This window comes from Oncorhynchus kisutch, linkage group LG1 (assembly GCF_002021735.2).
Source record: "Oncorhynchus kisutch isolate 150728-3 linkage group LG1, Okis_V2, whole genome shotgun sequence".
Taxonomy (NCBI): domain Eukaryota; kingdom Metazoa; phylum Chordata; class Actinopteri; order Salmoniformes; family Salmonidae; genus Oncorhynchus; species Oncorhynchus kisutch.
Window position 1 is genome coordinate 75,113,229 of NC_034174.2, and position 25,284 is coordinate 75,138,512.

Below are 25,284 nucleotides of genomic sequence, written 5' to 3' on the forward strand. Positions count from 1 at the left end.
TGTATGTATTAAAAAACAAAGTACAAATTTTATTGTATGTTTTCTTTACAAAAGGCCTGTTTTTCCCAACAAGTTCATTTATCTGAAACAAAATCTAACAGCTTCTCATGGACCTGGACTGACAACAAAACAAGAAATTAAAAAAATATACAAATGTCTGTAATTAAAAAAATAGGACAAAAGGAGGGATGCAGAGAGCAGGCAGAGAGATGAGAGAAATTAACATATTTGAAGAAAAGGAGAGAAACACAGCTGTTCGGTTTTAAGTCACAGCAAAAAGAGCTTGATCAACATAGTAAAAAATCTGCGGCGCCATCGTCGTCCTTGATTCAGGCAGTACAGACCGGGAAGTGCTTCATATCAATAATCTCTAATTATTGATTATTAAGAGATTCTCTAACAACCAACAATCTCTTAGGACACCAGTGCTGAAATATGATGCACACATCTTCAGCATAAAAATAAAAAAAATTTAACAGAAGAAACAACCAAAAAGATAAATATCTCTGATGAGGACGATGAAGATACTGGCAGTGTCCCAAATGGAACCCCATTCCCTACCTTGTGCACTCTTTATACCAGGGCCCTGGTAAACAGTAGTTCACTATTTAGTGTGCCATTTGGGACATAACGCAGTAGTCAGTAAGTATAGCTACTATTCTAACCAGATTTGAAGTTCACACAAAATTATAATTTCCCCCTACAACAGACAATAAGATGTTTCTGCTCTCTTGCCAACTCCTAATGGAATTGTCATGCGTTTTAGCTTGACAATGACAACAGAGTTAGGCAAGAGCACAAACAGATCTGGGACAAGGCTAAATAGACATAATATTGTAACCAGTTATGAAGTTGAATCACAAAATGAATTAGCTTCGTCACCCCAAATGTCCCACTGGAGCCAAGTTCTCACACAGGAAGAGCTTCATGTAGACAGTGGCTACGTCGACAATGGAACCCTATATGCTAAATAGTGCACTAGTTTTGGCCAGTGCCTCATGTAGTGAATAGGGTGCCGTTTCATACGTAGACAATGACTAAGGAAATCACAGAAAAATATCACATTTAAGACAAAAAACGAACACAGCATCAAATGGCAATAGAGCATGGAGGGATGAAACAAGAAAAAAAACTGTCAAAATAAATGGAATGTTTTTACAGCATCATTTCAGATTCAGCATTCCTAGAAACTCCTGTTCTTCCCTGATCACGAGATCTATACAGGAAAACTCATGGCCCTAGTTGTAGCCTTAAACATGGTTCAGGAAAAACTCCTGACCCTTAGCATCATATCAACATATCATAGGAAGTGAGTGAGAGACTCCAGGCTTCCAGAGAAATAACAGGGATTCCAGTCCCGTTCCCAAAACAAACTGACAACATGGAGGGGTACGAGGGGAAAGGGACTGGGGCAAATGTCTAGTTCAGTGCTTGTGTAGGAGTTGAGCGCTACCCGTTGGGTTAGGATATGCCCCCGGGGGGTTTCAAATCGAATGGTAAAAGTTGGGGGTCTCAGAGGGCATACGATCCCTGTTAGCACCATCAGAGAAAAATACTACATTCTTCAATGCATGTAGTTACATGTGTGTTATGACTGTACACGTTGACAAAGACGGGTTGGCTGAGCATTTCACAAACATTATGCACACGCATCGATGAGGCCGTGTGGTATTATGATTCTGAGCGGTCAGATAGCTTGCAACAATGCCTGGAAGCTGCCTTGTGGGGAATCGTAGGTGTCTCGTTTCAGCTCGTTACTGATACCATGTCTTGTTTTAACTATGGCTCAAATTCACTAGCTAGCTAAGCAACAACTGTAAGAATGGATTTGAGAGAAGTGTATTTATGTTTTCAATAAACATTGAGACAAAATATAATTTACGTGTCAACAATCTTAGCCAATCCTGTCTGTTTTGCCCCATAGTTGCGCATGCATTGGTTTTGTTGCTAGACAACCAACCCGTCTATACTGTATGCATGTTATGTTCTCTTGTTGGGAGGTGCATAGATTCATATTGGGTGAAGGGGTGATGTTTTTAAAAACACTTTTGCCTAATATTCAACACTACCCCACCTATAAAACAAATTTACTGTAGCTTGGAATTGCATAAATACCTAAAGACGTTTAGTGCATAGTCACTGAAATAAACAAATCAAAAAGAGACCTAATTGGAAACTATCCTCTTCTTGGTAAACCCGACACTTAGGAAAACTTATTTTTTTCTAGAAAAGATGGAAAACAACTTTGAAAGGTTAAGAGAATGGTCCACTGCTTGCTTCTATGTAACCCTAATAGAGCTAGTGACACAGCTTATTCTGTAAGTTTCATTCAATCATGTGATTGATGGGATCCAGCTAAGTACCAGCTGTGTTGTATTCTGCCAGAGCCAAACTATCGCTGTCTATTGTCTTAAAGACTTTCCAGACAGGAAGAGATCGGGCGGAGCAAGGTTGCCAAATTAGAGCAGATCCCCATTTTCTCCGCCTGGGCTGAGCAGCCTTCATGAGCAACGCCGATCGCTCCGCCTGAAAAGAATCCCACTGCAGCTTGGTCTGGAAAGCCCTTTACGATAGACTGCCATAAAAGCACACGACCAGAGCTTATCATACCTACTGGGTGACTCCATAGTCATTATAATGCCAAAGACAGGTTCAAAAAAAGAAACATTTATATCAAAAAGTAGTCAGGCGTCTGGAGGGAATCTTTGTGATCGTCTTCTACAGTGGGTGGGTATCGCTAACGTGTGTGTGTTCCATTTGGTGGTCACTGGTTTATGATTGAATTTGGATTTTAGTAGAACAAATGTCATTGTTTCGCTCTACCAGTCAGATGCTGTCTGATTGTGTTTGTATTGGTCTGTGTGTGTGTGGCAGCGAACAGTTCATCAAGCAGTCCTCTCCCTTGATTTCAAACTGTCTGGAGAGAACACGTTGTGTATATACAGTATGTATAGGTGTGTGTGTGTGTATATATATGTATGTATAGGTGTGTGTGTGGTAGCTAACAGTTCATTGAGCAGCCTTGGCTCATGCTGTCTGAAACTGTATAGAGAACACGGTATGTGTATCTCTGTTAGTTCATGGAGCAGTCCTCCTCTCCCTCACTGTCGGAGGCTGTGTCAGAGCCGGTGGTATCCATGGAGACGTGGGCAGGGCTGACGATGACTGCTCGTCTCCTCTCCTCCTCAGCACTGCCCCTCCTCTCCTGGGCACGTTCGATGTGCTGGATGGCCTGGAGGGCAGAGGTCATGATTCAGTGACGCTATATGTAATGGGGTTATCTATACACCTCACACTCAAACATACGCTCTCTGTCTATCTCAAGGACACATACTGAACTTCACTATAGAAACCCTAGAGAGCACAAGGACACATACTGAACTTCACTATAGAAACCCTAGAGAGCACAAGGACACATACTGAACTTCACTATAGAAACCCTAGAGAGCACAAGGACACACTCTCCCTCACCTGTACGATGGTATCCAGGTTCTGCCGGGACGTTGACACTGTGCTGGTGTTGGAGGCGGGGCTCATGGTAACCACGGTGACGTGGTGCGGGGTCAGCGTGGGGGCGGGGACGATGACCGTGGGGTGGTGAGTGGGGGCTGGGGACCGCACCTAAAGGAGGAGAAGAGATGGTGAGAAAAGGTGAATAATTAGGAGTCAGAGGGTACAAGGAGAGGAAGGGGAATAAAACATTCACATTCCTTCCATTCAAAAACGCTTTGCGTTTCCCCATCTGTGGATTGTGTGTCTCTCTCTCTCTCCGTCTGTGTCTCTGTACCTGTGACCCGCCTGTGTCCTCCACCTGTAACCCGTGTGGCTCTGTACCTGTGACCCGCCTGTATCCTCCACCTGTAACCCATGTGTCTCTGTACCTGTGACCCGCCTGTGTCCTCCACCTGTAACCCGTGTGTCTCTGTACCTGTGACCCGCCTGTATCCTCCACCTGTAACCCGTGTGTCTCTGTACCTGTGACCCGCCTGTGTCCTCCACCTGTAACCCGTGTGTCTCTGTACCTGTGACCCGCCTGTGTCCTCCACCTGTAACCCGTGTGTCTGTACCTGTGACCCGCCTGTATCCTCCACCTGTAACCCGTGTGTCTCTGTACCTGTGACCCGCCTGTGTCCTCCACCTGTAACCCGTGTGTCTCTGTACCTGTGACCCGCCTGTGTCCTCCACCTGTAACCCGTGTGTCTCTGTACCTGTGACCCGCCTGTGTCCTCCACCTGTAACCCGTGTGTCTCTGTACCTGTGACCCGCCTGTGTCCTCCACCTGTAACCCGTGTGTCTCTGTACCTGTGACCCACCTGTGTCCTCCACCTGTAACCCATGTGTCTCTGTACCTGTGGGCTGTGTGCTGCGTGTCTGTCCCTCTCTGCGCTGGTCTCTGCATGGAGCTGCTGTAGCCTCAGTAAGGTCTGGGTCTGGATGTGAGCCTGCTCCTCCTGGACCTGCTGGGTGATCACCTTCAGCCTCTCTGGGTGCAGCACCATGTCCAGAGAACGCACCTGGATGGACAAAGACACGGGGGAGAAGGGTGATCAGTCTTTATGTCTATGTTCCTCTTCACTCTACCTTCCCTCTTTTCATTCTCAGTCCCTCATTGTATCCTTCTTCCCCATCACTGGTTCACCTCTCCTCAGTCTCACCACCTCTTAGTTCAACCTTCTCTCTATCCCTTCTTCTAACTCCCCCCTCTGGCTAGGGACAGCAGGATGAGCAGTCTCTCCCACATCTCCCCGCCCACCATCAATCTCTCTCACCTGTTCCTCCAGTATCATCCTCGCTGAGCGCTCCTTGTCCAACTGTTGTCGGAGCTCCAACATCTCTCTCCTCAGCTCCTCGGCTTTCTCCTCCTCCAGAATGTCTGGGGAGCCGATCCCTTCATCCTTCTCCTCCGCCCCACGCCTCCTCTTTGGGGAGGAACCACTGAACTCCTGCAGGAGGAGAGGAGACCGGATGAGAGGGAGCATTTCGACTAGTTATGGCCATGCCATGAACAGTTAATAGTTCGCCGATGTAATTGTTAGGGAGAAAGTATTTATACTGTACACACAAATGTAATGAATCACTTTACACGTTCATGTACTTTTGTACATATTTTAAAAAAGTCACAAGTTACAATATGTTTATTCATTTCTATGGCTAGACTTGGCTATATGAAGGTAATATAAATGTATGAATGTCTACCTGTATGAAGCGTTTGAGCTGGTTGTTCTGCTGCAGTAGCTGGGTCTTCTCTTGCTCCAGAGCAAAGATGTAGTCTGACGTCTGCTGTAGGATGGCAGCCTGAATAGACAGGAATAATATCAGAAAGTTAGGTCAGAATCAATACTCTCAGAAACAGTTTCCTTGAATCCTCCATGGGTGGTATGGACTAGAGGTCGACTGATTATGATTTTTCAACACCGATACAGATTGGAGGACCAAAAAAAGCCGATACTGATTAATCAGATGAGATATATATATATATATATATATATATATATATATATGAGATAATGACAATTACAACAATACTGAATGAACACTTATTTTAACTTAATATAATACATCAATAAAATCAATTCAGTCTCAAATAAATAATGAACCATGTTCAATTTGGTGTAAATAATGCAAAAACAAAGTATTGGAGAAAAAAGTAAAAGTGCAATATGTGCTATGTAAGAAAGCTAACGTTTCAGTTCCTTGCTCAGAACATATGAAAGCTGGTGGTTCCTTTTAACATGAGTCTTCAATATTCCCAGGTAAGAAGTCTTAGGTTGTAGTTATTATAGGACTATTTCCCTCTATACCATTTGTATTTCATTAACTTGACTATTGGATGTTCTTATAGCCACTTTAGTATTGCCAGTGTAACAGTATATCTTCCGTCCCTCTAGTTAGCGTGCTCTAACTAGCTAGCCATTTCACTTCGGTTACACCAGCCTCATCTCGGGAGTTAATAGGCTTGAAGTCATAAACAGCGCAGTGCTTGACGCACAGCGAATAGCTGCTGGCAAATGCAGGAAAGTGCTGTTTGAATGAATGCTTACGAGCCTGCTGCTGCCTACCACCGCTCAGTCAGACTGCTCTATCAAATCATAGACTTAATTATAATATAATAAACACACAGAAATACGAGCTTTGGGTCAATAATATGGTCAAATCCGGAAAAATTATTTCATTATTCTTTCAGTGAAATACAGAACCGTTCCGTATTTTATCGAATGGGTGGCATCCCTAAGTGGCATCCCTAAGTCTAAATATTGCTGTTACATTGCACAACCTTCAATGTTATGTCATAATTATGTACAATTCTGGCAAATTACGGTCTTTGTTAGTAAGAAATGGTCTTCACACAGTTCGCAATGAGCCAGGCGGCCCAAACTGCTGCATATACCCTGACTCTGCTTGCACAGAACGCAAGAGAAGTGACACAATTTCCCTAATTAAAAGAAATTCATGTTAGCAGGCAATATTACCTAAATATGCAGGTTTAAAAATATATACTTGTGTATATACTTGTGTATTGATTTTAAAGAAAGGCATTGATGTTTATGGTTAGGTACACATTGGTGCAACGGCAGTGCTTTTTTCACAAATGCGCTTGTTATATCATCACCCGTTCAGCGAAGTAGGCTGTGATTCGATGATAAATTAACAGGCACCGAATCGATTATATGCAACGCAGTACAAGCTAGATAAACTAGTAATCAGCCATAATCGGTGCCCAAAAACGCTGATTGCCGATCGTTATGAAAACTTGAAATCGGCCATTCCGATTAATCGGTCAACCTCTAGTATGGACACCAACACAGTTAGATTATGGTCCCGCTCTCCTACCTTGCTGAGTTTCTCGCCGTCTGTGTGTGGCAGGAGTGTTTTCAGCGACTGGAACCCTGCGTTGATGCTCTGCATGCGGCGCCGCTCGTTACTATTGGCGATCTCCCGGCGGATACGCCTCTCCTGGTCCTGAGCAGTCTCCGGGCTGAGCGGGATGTTGGCCAGACTGAAGGGAGAGATGATGGGATAGAAGGAGAGATGGCGAGAAGGACAGAGGGAAATGGAGACAAAAGTTACATTTTATTCAGATTTATTGTAGTCTGCTTTTCACGTCGTGTCTAATTAGAAATGACATGGTTAGAAATTCCCATCATGCCGATGTAGCTTGGTGGAAAACACAGTGCACATGCAGGTAGTACGGCGCTATTCCTTCCCACTCCCCTGCAACAACACCCCCCACCTACATTTCACTTGGGTTAGTGACTAGGGCTATTATAAGGTCAGGTCCTGGAGTTTCCCTGAACTCACTGCCCTTCAACCCATTTAATGGTTGCTAACCTACCCGGTTCTGTTTACTCAGCCAGAGTAATATGTAAACCATATAACCTCCAGAGATAACATCAGTGTACATCAGTGAATGCTCTACAACAGGATTTCCCCAAACTTGGTCCTGCCCACCCCTTGCACATTTTGGTTTTCCCCTAGCACTACACAGCTGATTCAAATAACCAACTCCTCAAGCTTTGATTATTGGAATCAGCTGTGTACTGCTAGGGTAAAATACAAAACGGGGCCCAGGACAGAGTTTGGGAAACCATGCTCTACAAGGTTCACAAAGAAGTAGAATAACCAGATCTCGGGAAACGTGTCTGACAGCTATGCTTACAATCATTCACAACGCGACAGACAGTTAACTGTCACACAACATCTTAAGAGGGGGAAATGTAGGCCTGTTAGCAGACCGAGTATCTATGCACACAATGCTTAGACTCACAACAGCTATTTGTTTAGTCAACTGAATAGAGTACAGTAAGCAAAACAAATGAGATATGCCTAAATCAATGCTAATAAAAAGTTAAATGGACAACCAAAAATCTAATACTTTTGAGATGGAATGCATCCAAGCCATTGACGATGTGAGCCTATAAACTAGTACAGACTAGCCTACTGCAATCTAGATTTGAACGCTGCCTTCATTCATAAACTCTGTTTCTGCTCCAAAAGATTCTAGAAGCGTGTTTAGCTATAAACCCTGGTTGATCGAGCGCTACTCACATACATTGGTTGAGTGAGCAGACTTAGTACAACGAAATATTGTAGCTAGCACGTATATATGGTAGCTAACAAGCTTGTTGTCGGTCGACTAACGAAACAGAATGTATACACTTAGTAGCTAGCGAACTAGTAATATGTGCAAATCCTTCGCCAAAATACGTAGATAGTTTGGTAGCCTGGTGAAATTTGACACCAAGACCACCCCCTTCACATGGAGAACAATGCTTTTTGCCTACCTATTTGAAACACTATTACAACGTCGACTTCACAAAAACGGTGACTTTCTACAAAATATGAATAGATAAAATTAAAGTAGTTAAATATAACTTAGTATGGACGAAATTGTGTGATGTTTATTATTTAAATGCTGTTGCGGATGTTGAACACACACCATGCTACTAAGCTCGAGAGCTTAGCCAATTTCAGTACGCGACACATAAGCATGGCCGCGCTACCCACGAGCTAGCTGGCTAGCCACGGCAGGCATATTTACTCGCTACACCTCGTAGGTTCCCTACATATGTGACCCAAAGCCCGTATACACGCACATACTGTTAGGTTGTGTCACAAAAGTATAACTGCATTATTTTTTGTCGACCTGTTGGGGAAGGAACACCGTAGACAACATCTGGAATGCGAGCTAGCGGATGCTAGCTACACAGCAGCGGGCAGTGTGATTAGTAACCACGTGGTTCGTGTTAGCTGCATACAAAATGTATCGATTTCAAGTATTTATTTACATTTTTCGCTACAACTGTAACCACCAACGGCCATTATTAATACCACTAGCCGTTACGATGTTTCGGGACACATATTTAATGATTGCTTTCGTCCCGCCCTCGGGGTATGCGCTCATATGCGCACAGCTAACAAGAAATCATAGCTTCCTTCAACCAATGTTGTGCCAATATTGTTGTAGCTAGGTTGCTAACTACATGCAGGCTACTAGCTAGTTAGTAAGCAGATCATTCACAGTTGCAATCAAAACACACAATACACATCTTATCGGAAGCGTGATTGCGCAATACACACCTACAAAGCCCTCCAATAACATCCTTCTCCGATTTCTTGAATTGTTGTAAAGCCTTCTCCGTAGGCATCATGAAGTATTCCATGCTTTAGCTACCAAGCTACTTAACGTTATATCTTCAGCTATAACCCCTTGAGCCTGCTCTGTGTTTTGGAGGCTATTTTTCCTATTTCCTTGCCGTAAAAATAAAAAATACACTCCTGTACTATGTTCGATTGCACATAGCTAAGTATTGCGTTGTATTATTGATCGTTGGAGGTTGTAGCTAAACGTCTAGCTAAGCTAACTGTGTGTGGCTCCAGCTGATGCGGATTTCCCTGCGTGCGTGTGGCGCCTCCGCCTACTACTACGTGTGTGTTTGCAGCTGATCTCTGTGTCTCGAGGCGGGAAACAGCTGGTCGGAATCAAGGAGAGCACGGGAGCTTTTTCTCTCTGTGCAGAGCAGACCAGACTACGCACAAACAAAGAGCTACTTTGAGACAGAAGCAGTAGGGCCTATTGAACAAGGAACGGCCAACTGGTGCTTATAAAGACACTTAAAATACACTAAAGAGAAAATGAAAACAGGAGGCCAGGCCAAGGCAACAAACCAAAGTCAAGTACAATAACAAACAACCCATTTGCCTATATTCTATAAAACAACGATATATTCTATTCTAATTTATTATATTCTTTAAAAACAAAAATAGATTACATGTTGTTATGCCAGTGCCTATCAGGTCAAATACATTTGAAAGTCCTGATGTTATGCCTATACCGTAATAAAAACCTTATTACCAAGTAGCATTATGATAGCCATGGTAAATTATCGAAATGGATTGTAGCCTATGTAACAGCCCCCCTATTCTTATTCAGGTTAAAGCTATATAGCCAGTATAGCCCAATAGCTTATAGTAAGAAGGCTATTGGTCTAGTATGGCATATAAGACTAGGGGAGTAAACACGTTGTGTGATAGCCTATCTGGGAATGTTGCAGTAGTTTGATGAGTATAGGCGTATAGACGAATGAGTATAGGCGTATAGGCTGTAACTATGCGATATAGGACAACGGAATATGCTCCACAATCTTCACATTTCTATTTTTGTTAAGTTGTTTCAGAATAAGAAAAACATCTATAGCTCTTCCATGCACCTTTTAACCAGCAGATGGTAGACTAAACCTTCTCATGCAGTTATGGTCAACAAACCAAGGTGTGGGTTTTCGTGATGGCTGTATCATATAAATTCAGGAAAACAAACGTTTTATTTTTGGTCTTAATTTAAGGTTAGGGTTAGGCATACGGCTAGCCTATGTAACAGGTTAAGGTTAGGTTTAAGGTTAGTTTTAAAGAAATAAGCAGGGTTTAGCCATAATTATGACTTTGTGGCTGTGGAAACTAGTGACGAACCAAAGTGTGCACCCCAAACATAAAAAAGAAAAATACTTTATAAGTATCCAGGTATTTCAATAACCTATTATGTCGAATACAAAACATGAGCGGGTGCACACACATATACAATGATTTTATCTAGAGGTGCTGTCTAACGGCGGATGAACTATAAGCTATACAAAATAAAGTGAGTGCACACTATATATAAACTCCTAGTCATTTATCGGGTAAATCACCAACGTTCCGGCATCACTGTGCCTTCTTCAGGAGAAGAAGTGTGTGTGTGTGTGTGTGTGTGTGTGTGTGAGAGAGAGAGAGAGATAGACAGAGAGATGAAGAAAGGGAGAAGTCAGCTGTGAGACGGAGAAATAGAGAATATCTGTGAGAGAGATGCGTGTTTTTTGTTCACTCGAGTGTTGTTTTCTTTCTTCAGATAGAGAGAGGCTTTTGTGAGTGTAATGTTTTCTGATAGTTTATTTCACTTGTGTTTATTATCTATTCCACTTGCATTGGCAATGTAAACATATGTTTCCCAAGTCAATAAAGCCCATTGAATTGAGAGCGAGAAACATGAGAAAGAGAGAGACTTGAAGGAAAGGTTGGAAATGAGCCGAGGACAACCTTCGTGTTCGGGAAGTGATAGGCGGGAACGAGAAGGCAAGGGAGGCATGCGCTGAGCTGGAAGAGGTAGGCTGCTAGGGTCTGTTACGGAACAGAGGAGTGGTGGTGGCTGCGTGGGGGAATAGGGGCTGGACTGGGTCTTGGTCTGTCTACGTACACAGCAGACGACCACGGGGAGGCTGGAACCACACAGTCACGTCTCCTGCTGAGGGGTGTAGCCGGAAAAAAGAGAAAGAAAGAGAGAGAATAGAAAGACAGAGAGCCACGCACGGCTCAGCTGAGGCAAGCAAACGATTGGAGTAGAAATCGTGAGAGACAACCGCTGGAAGCGAACAGTGGAAGGGAGGAAGGAAAGAGAAAACAGACAGGACCCAAATCTGCCAGCGACCACCACCTCCTCTCCATCTCGATGGTTAGCTGCGCACCCACATAGACCAATGACACCCTCCGCCCTCTTCTAAAAAGACAACTAGGGGGGATGACCGCCTACCGAGAAGGCAGTTGACTAGCGTCGTAACTAAGCGATGCACCTTCTTTCCAAGAGCGTAAGCTTGAAGCTATATTTTATCCTAACATAGGCTATTTGACGAATGTCAGTGTTGACATTATTTCCTAACAGTGTTGTGGTTATTGACAACGAGCCTCGGTTTGTTTTCGAGACTCTGTAAAGCAAAGTTATTTTTCTGCTGGACTTGGTTTTTTTCAGTGCGTCCTGGATTTCCATACTTGCAGAAAAACAGATGATTATTTTTGCGACAAGCTAGGCCTATTTGTAAAGAAATATAGCAGTAGAACGAACGGACTCCTTTGGGGTGGGTTTTTATGTCTTTATTTTCCGTACAGTCTGTTATATATACATTATATTCTATCGACAAAGGTTCGACAAGCGCCTACTAAACTTGTCTCTTGAATAGACACCCTTCTGTAGCCTATCAACCGTTTGAAACGGATGTGTGCACATCAAGAAGATACTGAGAAGTGACAGTAGAGGAGACATCCAACGAGGACAGCCGACAAGGATACTTACTATACGTTCGCGTCCAGTGGAGACAAGGCTTTTATAAAAGGTAAACACACACAGACACTCAGACATCCATGTTCTCCCATGGGAGTCCATGACAGATTCTTACTTTGCATACGTGTCCTTTATTCCCCTATAATAATTTCGCTGTGATAATGTATGTAAACTACTATATTTATAGACTACGTAGATTTGATAAATTCGGCTCCTGTGGGAAATTTGGTTGAAATTGTCTCTGATAAAGGGCACCGACATAAGATGCTCGTGACTGGTTGTCGGTCTAGACTGGATGTCACGGTCCGTTATGTTGTCCGTCTGACATGTCTGGACACCATATTATTTTGCCTGTGTAGCCTAAATGCCACATTTGATATTGTATCCAACATCCCATATTCGTTCCTTTAACATCTCACCACAGGCTGCTTTATCGTGAAAAATGACATGTAGGCTACATATGTGTGACTTGACTGAACGGTCTGTCACAGACTAGATCATATCCAGCCAACCGGAATAGTGCGCAATAGTGTTCTGTTAAAGGTGATTGACCGTTCACGACCATTCACGACCTAACCTGCCCTTATTTTCAACAATGGCCTTTCCAAAATGTCTCTCAAATGAGACATGTTGAGTAAGCCTTGTATAGTATAGGCCCTAGTTCCAGAACATTTGATTAGATTGCAGTGAGTTTAGTGGTAGGCCTATATGAGACATTTGGAGTGATAGAGTTTGGAGCCTAAATCCAGTTAAAGTGTACAGAGAGTTGGCTTTTTTAACACTAACCAGAAGGAGATAATGAGATTAGCCCTAAAGGTCAGAGTGAAACACTGGGAACGTGTTTGATTGGACAACCAGCCTACTGGGCACCCACTACTTGAATCAAAGTTGTTTCCATGTCATTTCAATGAAATTACGTTGAACCAACGTGGAATAGACGTTGAATGGACGTCTGTGTCCAGTGGGAGTCCTTGTCAACGTACTGATAAGTGTGTGTTATGCCCACACAGAGGTTTCAGGAATCTTACATCTGGTCTATTGTGGGCCAATAATAAAGATGACTGGCCCTTAGTTTGACCACACACAAACACACGCACAAACACACGCACGCGCGCACACACACACACACACACACACACACACACACACACACACACACACACACACACACACACACACACACACACACACACACACACACACACACACACACACACACACACACACACACACACACACACACACACACACACACACACTCACACACACACACTCACACAAACAGTGCAAAAGAAGTCTGAGGGGAACTAGATACAATACGCAGATACACCCAACATCACCACAGCAGGAAAAGAGAGGGCCTAGTTCCAGGCTTCTTGGAGACAAAGCGGCCCTTAAGAAGCAATGATGCAACGGGACTGTAACAGACCCACCCCCCACCACCACCACCGCACACACACAGAGAAAGTGACAGTGGGAAAATAATATCATAATACAATCCAGCAGCGATCACAGAAAGGAGAAAGCTCTCTGGACTGGACCTCACCAGACTGACTCTACTGGACCTCACCAGACTGACTCTACTGGACCTCACCAGACTGACTCTACTGGACCTTACCAGACTGACTCTACTGGACCTCACCAGACTGACTCTACTGGACCTCACCAGACTGACTCTACTGGACCTCACCAGACTGACTCTACTGGACCTCACCAGACTGACTACTGGACCTCACCAGACTGACTCTACTGGACCTCACCAGACTGATTACTGGACCTCACCAGACTGACTCTACTGGACCTCACCAGACTGATTACTGGACCTCACCAGACTGACTCTACTGGACCTCACCAGACTGATTACTGGACCTCACCAGACTGACTCTACTGGACCTCACCAGACTGATTACTGGACCTCACCAGACTGACTCTACTGGACCTCACCAGACTGATTACTGGACCTCACCAGACTGATTACTGGACCTCACCAGACTGACTCTACTGGACCTCACCAGACTGACTCTACTGGACCTCACCAGACTGATTACTGGACCTCACCAGACTGACTCTACTGGACCTCACCAGACTGACTACTGGACCTCACCATACTGATTACTGGACCTCACCAGACTGATTACTGGACCTCACCAGACTGACTACTGGACCTCACCATACTGATTACTGGACCTCACCAGACTGACTACTGGACCTCACCAGACTGACTCTACTGGACCTCACCAGACTGACTCTACTGGACCTCACCAGACTGACTCCACTGGACCTCACCAGACTGACTCCACTGGACCTCACCAGACTGACTCTACTGGACCTCATCAGACTGACTCTACTGGACCTCACCAGACTGACTACTGGACCTCCCCAGACTGATTACTGGACCTCACCAGACTGATTACTGGACCTCACCAGACTGATTACTGGACCTCACCAGACTGACTCTACTGGACCTCACCAGACTGACTACTGGACCTCACCATACTGATTACTGGACCTCACCAGACTGATTACTGGACCTCACCAGACTGACTACTGGACCTCACCATACTGATTACTGGACCTCACCAGACTGACTACTGGACCTCACCAGACTGACTCTACTGGACCTCACCAGACTGACTCCACTGGACCTCACCCGACTGACTCCACTGGACCTCACCAGACTGACTCTACTGGACCTCACCAGACTGACTCTACTGGACCTCACCAGACTGACTACTGGACCTCCCCAGACTGATTACTGGACCTCACCAGACTGATTACTGGACCTCACCAGACTGACTCTACTGGACCTCACCAGACTGACTACTGGACCTCACCAGACTGACTCTACTGGACCTCACCAGACTGACTCTACTGGACCTCACCAGACTGACTAACTGGACCTCACCAGACTGACTAACTGGACCTCACCAGACTGACTCTACTGGACCTCACCAGACTGATTACTGGACCTCACCAGACTGACTCTACTGGACCTCACCAGACTGATTACTGGACCTCACCAGACTGACTCTACTGGACCTCACCAGACTGACTCTACTGGACCTCACCAGACTGACTACTGGACCTCACCAGACTGACTCTACTGGACCTCACCAGACTGACTACTGGACCTCACCAGACTGACTAACTGGGTGATGAGAGGACAGCACAGCCATGATGAGAACATATAACAGAAAGGAAGACTCATCGTGTGTGTGTGTGTGTGTGTAATGTGTGTAACGTGTGTAACGTGTGTAACGTGTGTGAAGTGTGAAAGTACCATGAGTACACTCATGAATGTGCTTTGTAGAGTCAAGCGGTATACAGATTTTCATACCTTCATACCTTTCCTGTACCATACTGGGGTATAAGGTATTACCGGCAGTGCACACAAAGGGTGCTATTTCTTTCCAAATGTGAAAAAATACAAATAATACTGATCCACGAGGGGATTAGTTGTCTTTGCTGTAACCAAGAAGCTTGGTCTTGCAAGCTGGACACTTAGCTAGCAAGTTAGCAAACCCAATGAATAGCTGGAGCCTGAGCTGGACATCATGTATTTAGCACATCTTACATAATGAACTTATATTTGTAAGCAGTGGCGTAGCACGCACTGCCAAACTTTAGGGACCCGGTATTAAACATGTCAAACTACCCCGGTATACAGGATATACAGGATATACAGGATATACAGGATATACAGGATATACAGGATATATAGTATATACAGGATATACAGGATATACAGGATATACAGGATATACAGTATACCGCCCAAGTCTACAGCTTAGAAACAACAATGTGTGTGAGGGTACGTGTTAGAGCACATGAACATGTGTACGTACGTAGCAACCCCTTGCCAACTATATATACTCCTATACAAGCTATAGCAAAGTCCTGGGGGGAACAGTGTGTGGTATAGCAAAGTCCTGGGGGGAACAGTGTGTGGTATAGCAAAGTCCTGGGGGGGAACTGTGTGTGTGATGTAGAAAAGTCCTGTGGGGAACAGTGTGTGATATAGCAAAGTCCTGGGGGGAACCATGTGTGATATAGCAAAGTCCTGGGGGAACCGTGTGTGATATAGCAAAGTCCTGGGGGGAACCGTGTGTGTGATATAGCAAAGTCCTGGGGGGAACAGTGTGTGATATAGCAAAGTCCTGGGGGAACCGTGTGTGTGATATAGCAAAGTCCTGGGGGGAACCGTGTGTGTGATATAGCAAAGTCCTGGGGGGAATAGTGTGTGATATAGCAAAGTCCTGGGGGAACCGTGTGTGATATAGCAAAGTCCTGGGGGGAACAGTGTGTGATATAGCAAAGTCCTGGGGGGACCGTGTGTGATATAGCAAAGTCCTGGGGGAACAGTGTGTGGTATAGCAAAGTCCTGGGGGTAACAGTGTGTGTGATATAGCAAAGTCCTGTGGGGAACAGTGTGTGGTATAGCAAAGTCCTGGGGGTAACAGTGTGTGGTATAGCAAAGTCCTGGGGGAACAGTGTGTGGTATAGCAAAGTCCTGGGGGTAACAGTGTGTGTGATATAGCAAAGTCCTGTGGGGAACAGTGTGTGGTATAGCAAAGTCCTGGAGGTAACAGTGTGTGGTATAGCAAAGTCCTGGGGGTAACAGTGTGTGGTATAGCAAAGTCCTGGGGGAACAGTGTGTGATATAGCAAAGTCCTGGGGGGAACCGTGTGTGTGATATAGCAAAGTCCTGGGGGGAACCGTGTGTGTGATATAGCAAAGTCCTGGGGAACAGTGTGTGATATAGCAAAGTCCTGGGGGAACAGTGTGTGATATAGCAAAGTCCTGGGGGGAACCGTGTGTGTGATATAGCAAAAGGACCCCTTGGAGCTGCACCATGCTGGTAAAAGCCCTGTGTTGTCTTTGACCTTCCCTGTTTGTACATGAGAGTTCAACGGGTTTAACTCTAGCTAGTTATGAAAACCTTCCCCACTACTCTGCTCCCCATAGCAGCACATGCACGCACGCACGCACACACACACACACGCACGCACGCACGCACGCACACACGCACGCACGCACGCACGCACACACACACACACACACACACACACACACACACACACACACACACACACACACACACACACACACACACACACACACCCACACACACATGACACACATGACACACACACACACACACAGTTAGAGTGGGGAAAGCTGGCCTCCCTCTAACTCTAGCTCTAGTCTGGCTGTGTGTGTGTACTCTAGCTCTAGTCTGGCTGTGTGTGTGTACTCTGGCTCTAGTCTGGCTGTGTGTGTGTACTCTAGCTCTAGTCTGGCTGGGTGTGTGTACTCTGGCTCTAGTCTGGCTGTGTGTGTGTACTCTAGCTCTAGTCTGGCTGTGTGTGTGTACTCTAGCTCTAGTCTGGCTGTGTGTGTACTCTGGCTCTAGTCTGGCTGTGTGTGTACTCTGGCTCTAGTCTGGCTGTGTGTGTGTACTCTAGCTCTAGTCTGGCTGTGTGTGTGTACTCTGGCTCTAGTCTGGCTGTGTGTGTGTACTCTGGCTCTAGTCTGGCTGTGTGTGTGTACTCTGGCTCTAGTCTGGCTGTGTGTGTGTACTCTGGCTCTAGTCTGGCTGGGCTCAGACCAGGCATTTTTCTCCTGTTAGACTCTAACCACTAACGACTGCCTCTCTCTGCTCCCCCCAGGAATGTCTTATTCACCTCCTCTCTCTCTCTCTCTCTCTCTCTCTCTCTCTCTCTCTCTCTCTCTCTCTCTCTCTCTCTCTCTCTCTCTCTTCAGGTCTGGATGGGCCGGGGAATCACGCACACACACATGCTGTAGATATACTGTATACACACATATGTATGCATGGATTCTAGACACACATATTACCAAACACTCATGCATGAACGAACAAACACATGCACACAGGTAAACACACACACACACACACACACACACACAAACACACACACACACACACACACACACACACACACACACACACACACACACACACACACACACACACACACACACACACACACACACACACACACACACACACACACACACGACACACACACATGACACACATGACACACACACACACGACACACAGGCACGATGCACACACACAGTTTCCCCCAGTATGGATAACACCACCTGTGTGACTCCATCCATCTATGAGGGCCCCTGGCCACCCCGACCCCCAACCCACACATCCCTCTCTCCATCCCACTTTTCTAAAAAGAAAAGAAAACATCCCTCTTTCCTTTATCCTCCACAGAGCAGTGCGTCTGTGTGTTCACTTCCAAAACAAACACAGACGGAATTCCGCATCTCCTCCCTCTTTCCTCCCTCCTCCCTCCTCTCTCCTCACCCACCTCTCCACTTCTTTCTCTCCCCACATTTATTCTCTCTCGTCCTTTCTCTCTCCCTCATACTTTCTCTCTCCCTCGTCCTTTCTCTCCCTCCCTTGATCTTGCTGGGCTGTGGCAATCATGACTTTTTGTCAGCCGGTTATTGTCATGTAAAAGACTGACGGTCTCATGTTAATTGACCGTTAATTAACATCAACACGTTTAGCATCTCCAGGCCTCCACACATACAAACCGCTGAGACACGCCTTTGGAAGATCTACATTTACAAAAAGTCTAATAAATCTATTTAATAGACACCATCACAGTAAATCCATGATTTATTTTAGGCAGGTCTAAAGAAACATTATGAAATTACCAGGCTATGTGCCATGCCATCGGCTGTAGACTTGTTCATTTAGCCGACAAGATATGCTTATAAGTCCCATGCTATTATTTGATATTATATGATTTTATAGTAAGAAGAATATAATTGAACTTAGCAGAATAAATAGAAAGGATATTTTTCCCATTCTGGAGAGAGTGCACATATAAAGTGACTATGTTGAACGTAAAAGTGATCATTCGAAACAGGCCCTAAATGCTACATTTAGAGTTATTTGGCACCTTTAGTTGTGAATGATACAAATTTTAGAATGTCTTAGAAATCAAAACATATGTAGGCTGCATGATGCAACTATAGGTTAGTTAACTCTACCTACGTGTACATATTACCTCAACTAACTATAGGTTAGTTAACTCTACCTACGTGTACATATTACCTCAACTAACTATAGGTTAGTTAACTCTACCTACGTGTACATATTACCTCAACTAACTGGTGTCCCCGCACATTGACTCCCCTGTAAATACAGTTGAAGTCAGAAGTTTACATACACTTAGGTTGGAGTCATTAAAACTCGTTTTTGACCACTCCACAAATTTCTTGTTTTAACAAACTATAGTTTTGTCAAGTCGGTTAGGACATCTACTTTGTGCATAACACAAGTCATTTTTCCAACAATTGTTTACAGACAGATTATTTCACTGTATTACAATTCCAGTGGGTCAGAAGTTTACATACACTAAGTTAACTGTGCTTTTAAACAGCTTGGAAAAAATGATGTCATGGCTTTAGAAGCTTCTGATAGGCTAATTGACATCATTTGAGTCAATTGGAGTTGTACCTGTGGATGCATTTCAAGGCCATTCTTCAAACTCAGTGTCTCTTTGCTTGACATCATGGGAAAATCAAAATAAATCAGCCAAGAACTCAGATTAGTTTTTTTGTAGACCTCCACAAGTCTGGTTCATCCTTGGGAGCAATTTCCAAACGCCTGAAGGTACCACGTTCATCTGTACAAACAATAGTACGCAAGTATAAACACCATGGGACCACGCAGACCGTCATACCGCTCAGGAAGGAGACGAGTTCTGTCTCCTAGAGATGAACTTACTTTGGTGCCACTGCTACAAAACCACCATAAAAAAGCCAGACTACGGTTTTCAACTGCACATGGGGACAGCGATCGTACTTTTTGGAGAAATATCCTCTGGTCTGATGAAACAAAATTAGAACTGTTTGGCCATAATAACTATCGTTATGTTTGGAGTAAAAAGGGATGATCGCAAGCTGAAGAACACCATCCCAACTGTGAAGCACAGGGGTGGCAGCATCATGTTGTGGGGGTGCTTTGCTGCAGGAGGGACTGGTGCACTTCACAAAATAGATGGCATCATGAGGAGGAATATTACGTGGATATATTGAAGAAACATCCCAAGACAACAGTCAGGAAGTTAAAGCTTGGCCGCAAATGAGTCTTCCAAATGGACAATGACCCCAAGCATACTTCCAAAGTTGTGGCATAATGTCTTGAGGACAACAAAGTCAAGGTATTGGAGTAGCCATCACAAAGCCCTGACCTCAAGTCACATAGAAAATTTGTGGGCAGAACTGAAAAAGCGTGTGAGAGCAAGGAGGCCTACAAACCCGACTCAGTTACACCAGCTCTGTCAGGAGGAATGGGCCAAAATTCACCCAACTTATTGTGGGAAGCTTGTGGAAGGCTACCCGAAACATTTGACCCAAGTTAAACAATTTAAAGGCAATGCTACCAAATACTAATTGAGTGTATGTAAACTTCTGACCCACTGGGAATGTGATGAAAGAAATAAAAGATTATTCTCTCTACTACTATTCTGACATTTCACATTCTTAAAATAAAGTGGTGATCCTAACTGACCTAAGACAGGGAATTTTTACTAGGATTAAATGTCAGGAATGGTGAAAAACTGAGTTTAAATGTATTTGGCGAAGGTGTATGTAAACTTCCGACTCAACTGTATTGTTATTTTTTAGTGCACCTCTTTAACTACTTATATTTTTTGAAACTGCAGTATCGGTTAGGGGCTCGTAAGTAAGCATTTCACTGTAGGGTCCACACCTGTTGTATTCGGCGCATGTGACTAATACAATTTGATTTGATTTGATGATTTGAGAAAGTTGCAAAAGGAACTAGCGCTCTGTTTCTTGCCTCAGGCTGCACCCGCTGTTCTCTCATCAAGTATTCATATTCTCACTCATCAGACTATATCCTATTTAATCTTGTCTTTAATATTATGTCAAATCATTTTACATTTAGAATGGCCCATTATCAATGGGTCAGGAACAGGTTCAGGGGGAATAAGACGTGTCATCCGCATGCACTGGAACAGCGAATGGAGGCTGCTTTCCCACCAGTTCCCTTTTCATCATGCGGGGTCGGCTACTCCTGTTATTTCACTCCACACACCAACCACTGTTTGATGAACATGCCGCCTCTCGCTGTATGTATGTCATGGGTTCTCCAACCCAGTTCTGTATGCCATGGGCTCTCCAACCCAGCTCTGTATGTCATGGGTTCTCCAACCCAGCTCTGTATGTCATGGGCTCTCCAACCCAGCTCTGTATGTCATGGGCTCTCCAACCCAGCTCTGTATGTCATGGGCTCTCCAACCCAGCTCTGTATGTCATGGGCTCTCCAACCCAGCTCTGTATGTCATGGGCTCTCCAACCCAGCTCTGTATGTCATGGGTTCTCCAACCCAGCTCCTGCAGCTACCAAGTGAAATCTGTTTGGGAACATCGATAGTAACATATTTGATTAAACTGTTGCCAGCCTCTCTCACTGCCCCCTCGGGAATGGAATGAAGGAAAGAGAGGAGGAGATGGAAATGCACAGCGGTGAGATGTTCTGTAGCTAAAGGTAATGTGTCAGCCTATTAATTATGAAAATATTTTTTTAAATCCCTATTACTAGACTATTCAAAATCAAATACAAAATGATCTATAATTGTAGGCTAACTCTGTAAGCCACCCTGCACAATCAATGAACCAACAGCATCGCCTAGGCCTCTATATTATCTCCCAGACTCATGGATAGAACATTTGGAGCATACAGTAACCCGTCTGTCCAGTATGCATCATAATACAGTCCATAATAATCATATTACGTAATAATACATGTTTATTGTGGAGTACAGGCTAGACCAATTATGTACCAAATACATCTGAAATCACTTATCTTATGTTTGTCTGCTGTGCGTAATATGCGGTAGGTTATGTATTGTAAAAACAGTACAGTCATTATTTTAACTCAGTTTTATTCTTTCAGGCTTGGACTCATAGGTGTGTATTCATCAGCTCTAATATGTATGTATTCATCAGCTCTAATATGTGTGTATTCATCAGCTCTAATAGGTGTGTATTCATCAGCTCTAATAGGTGTGTATTCATCAGCTCTAATAGGTGTGTATTCATCAGCTCTAATAGGTGTGTATTCATCAGCTCTAATAGGTGTGTATTCATCAGCTCTAATAGGTGTGTATTCATCAGCTCTAATATGTATGTATTCATCAGCTCTAATATGTGTGTATTCATCAGCTCTAATATGTGTGTATTCATCAGCTCTAATAGGTGTGTATTCATCAGCTCTAATAGGTGTGTATTCATCAGCTCTAATATGTATGTATTCATCAGCTCTAATAGGTGTGTATTCATCAGCTCTAATATGTGTGTATTCATCAGCTCTAATAGGTGTGTATTCATCAGCTCTAATAGGTGTGTATTCATCAGCTCTAATGGGTGTGTATTCATCAGCTCTAATAGGTGTGTATTCATCAGCTCTAATAGGTGTGTATTCATCAGCTCTAATAGGTGTGTATTCATCAGCTCTAATAGGTGTGTATTCATCAGCTCTAATAGGTGTGTATTCATCAGCTCTAATAGGTGTGTATTCATCAGCTCTAATATGTGTGTATTCATCAGCTCTAATATGTGTGTATTCATCAGCTCTAATATGTGTGTATTCATCAGCTCTAATAGGTGTGTATTCATCAGCTTTAATAGGTGTGTATTCATCAGCTCTAATAGGTGTGTATTCATCAGCTCTAATAGGTGTGTATTCATCAGCTCTAATAGGTGTGTATTCATCAGCTCTAATAAGTGTGTATTCATCAGCTCTAATAGGTGTGTATTCATCAGCTCTAATAGGTGTGTATTCATCAGCTCTAATAGGTGTGTATTCATCAGCTCTAATAGGTGTGTATTCATCAGCTCTAATAGGTGTGTATTCATCAGCTCTAATAGGTGTGTATTCATCAGCTCTAATAGGTGTGTATTCATCAGCTCTAATATGCTTATGGTTGTTTTGTACTAATCATCCCCTTAGAAAGCGCTGTCCATTTCATTGTGTTTGGCTTTGAAACAACATCTTAGGCTTTTGGACTTTTAAAAATACAATACTGTTTTGATGATGAGTGTTTGATGTGATTTTCCATTGCATTTGCATTGACATCAGAGCAGTTAGAGGGACAACAGAGCCCTGAGTACCAGGCCGTTAGGACCTGATGGTAGTTAGCGAGTTGGGTACTACCAACGCATATCCAGAGTGCATAAGAGATTAGCATGACTCAATGGTCACATGGCATTTTGCTGCGGTCATAACTCATGACTGTGGTGTATGGTGGTAGTATGACCACCGTAACAACCCTACTCTTGTCTCCTGGTTTTTCTTCCTTGGCCTTTGAGGAGTGAGGCTGTTGTGGAGCCTAGAGAGTAGAGACCCTCAAAACTATTTACAGACCCCAAAAACTAGGGAGTGAAAGAGAGGGAGAGCGAGTGAAGGAAAGAGAGGGAGAGGGAGTGAAAGAAAGAGAGGGAGGGGGGGTGAAAGAGAGGTAGAGGGAGTGAAAGAAAGAGAGAGAGAGGGAGTGAAGGAAAGAGAGGGAGAGGGAGTGAAAGAAAGAGAGGGAGGGGGAGTGAAAGAGAGGGAGAGGGAGTGAAAGAAAGAGAGGGAGAGGGAGTGAAGGAAAGAGAGGGAGAGGGAGTGAAAGAGAGGGAGAGGGAGTGAAAGAAAGAGAGGGAGAGGGAGTGAAGGAAAGAGAGGGAGAGGGAGTGAAAGAAAGAGAGGGAGAGGGAGTGAAAGAAAGAGAGGGAGGGGGAGTGAAAGAGAGGGAGAGGGAGTGAAAGAAAGAGAGGGAGATGGAGTGAAAGAAAGAGAGGGAGAGGGAGTGAAAGAAAGAGAGGGAGATGGAGTGAAAGAAAGAGAGGGAGAGGGAGTGAAAGAAAGAGAGGGAGAGGAAGTGAAAGAAAGAGAGGGAGGGGGAGTGAAAGAGAGGGAGAGGGAGTGAAAGAAAGAGAGGGAGGGGGAGTGAAAGAGAGGGAGGGGGAGTGAAGGAAAGAGAGGGAGAGGGGAGTGAAGGAAAGAGAGGGAGAGGGAGTGAAGGAAAGAGAGGGAGAGGGAGTGAAAGAAAGAGAGGGAGGGAGAGGGAGTGAAGGAAAGAGAGGGAGAGGGAGTGAAAGAGAGGGAGAGGGAGTGAAAGAAAGAGAGGGGAGGGAGGGGGAGTGAAAAGAGAGGGAGAGGGAGTGAAAGAAAGAGAGGGAGAGGGAGTGAAGGAAAGAGAGGGAGAGGGAGTGAAAGAAAGAGAGGGAGGGGGGAGTGAAAGAGAGGGAGAGGGAGTGAAGGAAAGAGAGGGAGTGAAAGAAAGAGAGGGAGAGGGAGTGAAGGAAAGAGAGGGAGAGGGAGTGAAAGGAAAGAGAGGGAGTGAAAGAAAGAGAGGGGGGAGGGAGTGAAGGAAAGAGAGGGAGAGGGAGTGAAGGAAAGAGAGGGAGTGAAAGAAAGAGAGGGAGAGGGAGTGAAGGAAAGAGAGGGAGAGGGAGTGAAGGAAAGAGAGGGAGTGAAAGAAAGAGAGGGGGAGGGAGTGAAGGAAAGAGAGGGAGAGGGGAGTGAAGGAAACGAGGGAGAGGGAGTGAAGGAAAGAGAGGGAGAGGGAGTGAAGGAAAGAGAGGGAGAGGGAGTGAAGGGAAAGAGAGGGAAGCGGGAGTGAAGGAAAGAGACGGGAGAGGGAGTGAAGGAAAAGAGAGGGAGAGGGAGTGAAAGAAAGAGAGGGAGAGGGAGTGGACAATCAAGGCAAAAATAGAGAGTGAAAATACATCTCGTAAGAAGATACAAATATTTGTCATCTTTATTTAACTAGGCAAGTCAGGACAAATGATTATTTACAATGACGGCCTTGGAACAGTGGGTTAACTGCCTTGTTCAGGGGCAGAACGACAAATGTTTACATTGTCAGCTCAGGGATTCGATCCAGCAACCTTTCGGTTATTGGTCCGACATTCTAGCCACTAGACTACCTGCTGACCCAAATATGATTCTAAAGAGAGAGTTGACAGTGATGTCACAGAGTGTTAGCATCACAGGCTATAGGCTACTTCCACTCCCAAGAGGTGCTAGATCTAGAGCACAATAACCATTCTGTAAGGTTTCTCTGTCTCCTTAACACCCTCTCTCTCTCTCTACATCTCTGTCTCTCTCTCTCTGTCTCTATCTCTCTTTATATT

The 25,284-nt window shown here is 44.5% G+C and overlaps 2 protein-coding genes across 6 annotated transcripts in view; one reads left to right on the forward strand and one right to left on the reverse strand.

The window, feature by feature from the left end:
* On the reverse strand, nucleotides 1-9,474 carry LOC109880864 (transcription factor AP-4-like). Of its 4 annotated transcripts, none has more exons than XM_031833282.1 (7): nucleotides 9,079-9,474; nucleotides 6,832-6,997; nucleotides 5,197-5,295; nucleotides 4,770-4,943; nucleotides 4,350-4,514; nucleotides 3,472-3,621; nucleotides 1-3,232 (listed from the first exon to the last, which is right to left on the reverse strand). In XM_031833282.1, the coding sequence occupies exons 1-7, from the start codon at nucleotides 9,159-9,161 to the stop codon at nucleotides 3,074-3,076; spliced, it is 996 nt and encodes a 331-aa protein (XP_031689142.1). In that variant the 5' UTR covers nucleotides 9,162-9,474; the 3' UTR covers nucleotides 1-3,073. The 4 variants fall into 4 exon arrangements, with proteins under 4 accessions (XP_031689142.1, XP_031689151.1, XP_031689148.1 ...); XM_031833291.1 differs by lacking the exon at nucleotides 9,079-9,474 and adding an exon at nucleotides 8,645-8,719; XM_031833288.1 differs by lacking the exon at nucleotides 9,079-9,474 and adding an exon at nucleotides 8,047-8,141.
* Nucleotides 9,475-11,017: 1,543 nt separating this feature from the next.
* LOC109883003 (zinc finger protein GLIS2-like) overlaps nucleotides 11,018-25,284 on the forward strand; it is a 49,172-nt gene continuing 34,905 nt past the window's right edge. Inside the window, exons 1-2 of one of the 2 annotated variants that reach the window (XM_031833306.1) lie at nucleotides 11,018-11,879; nucleotides 11,982-12,134. The gene's annotated coding sequence lies outside the window, so the exon portion shown is untranslated. Of the gene's footprint in view, nucleotides 12,135-25,284 lie in introns of both variants that reach the window. The other variant, XM_031833301.1, reaches the window with a different exon arrangement.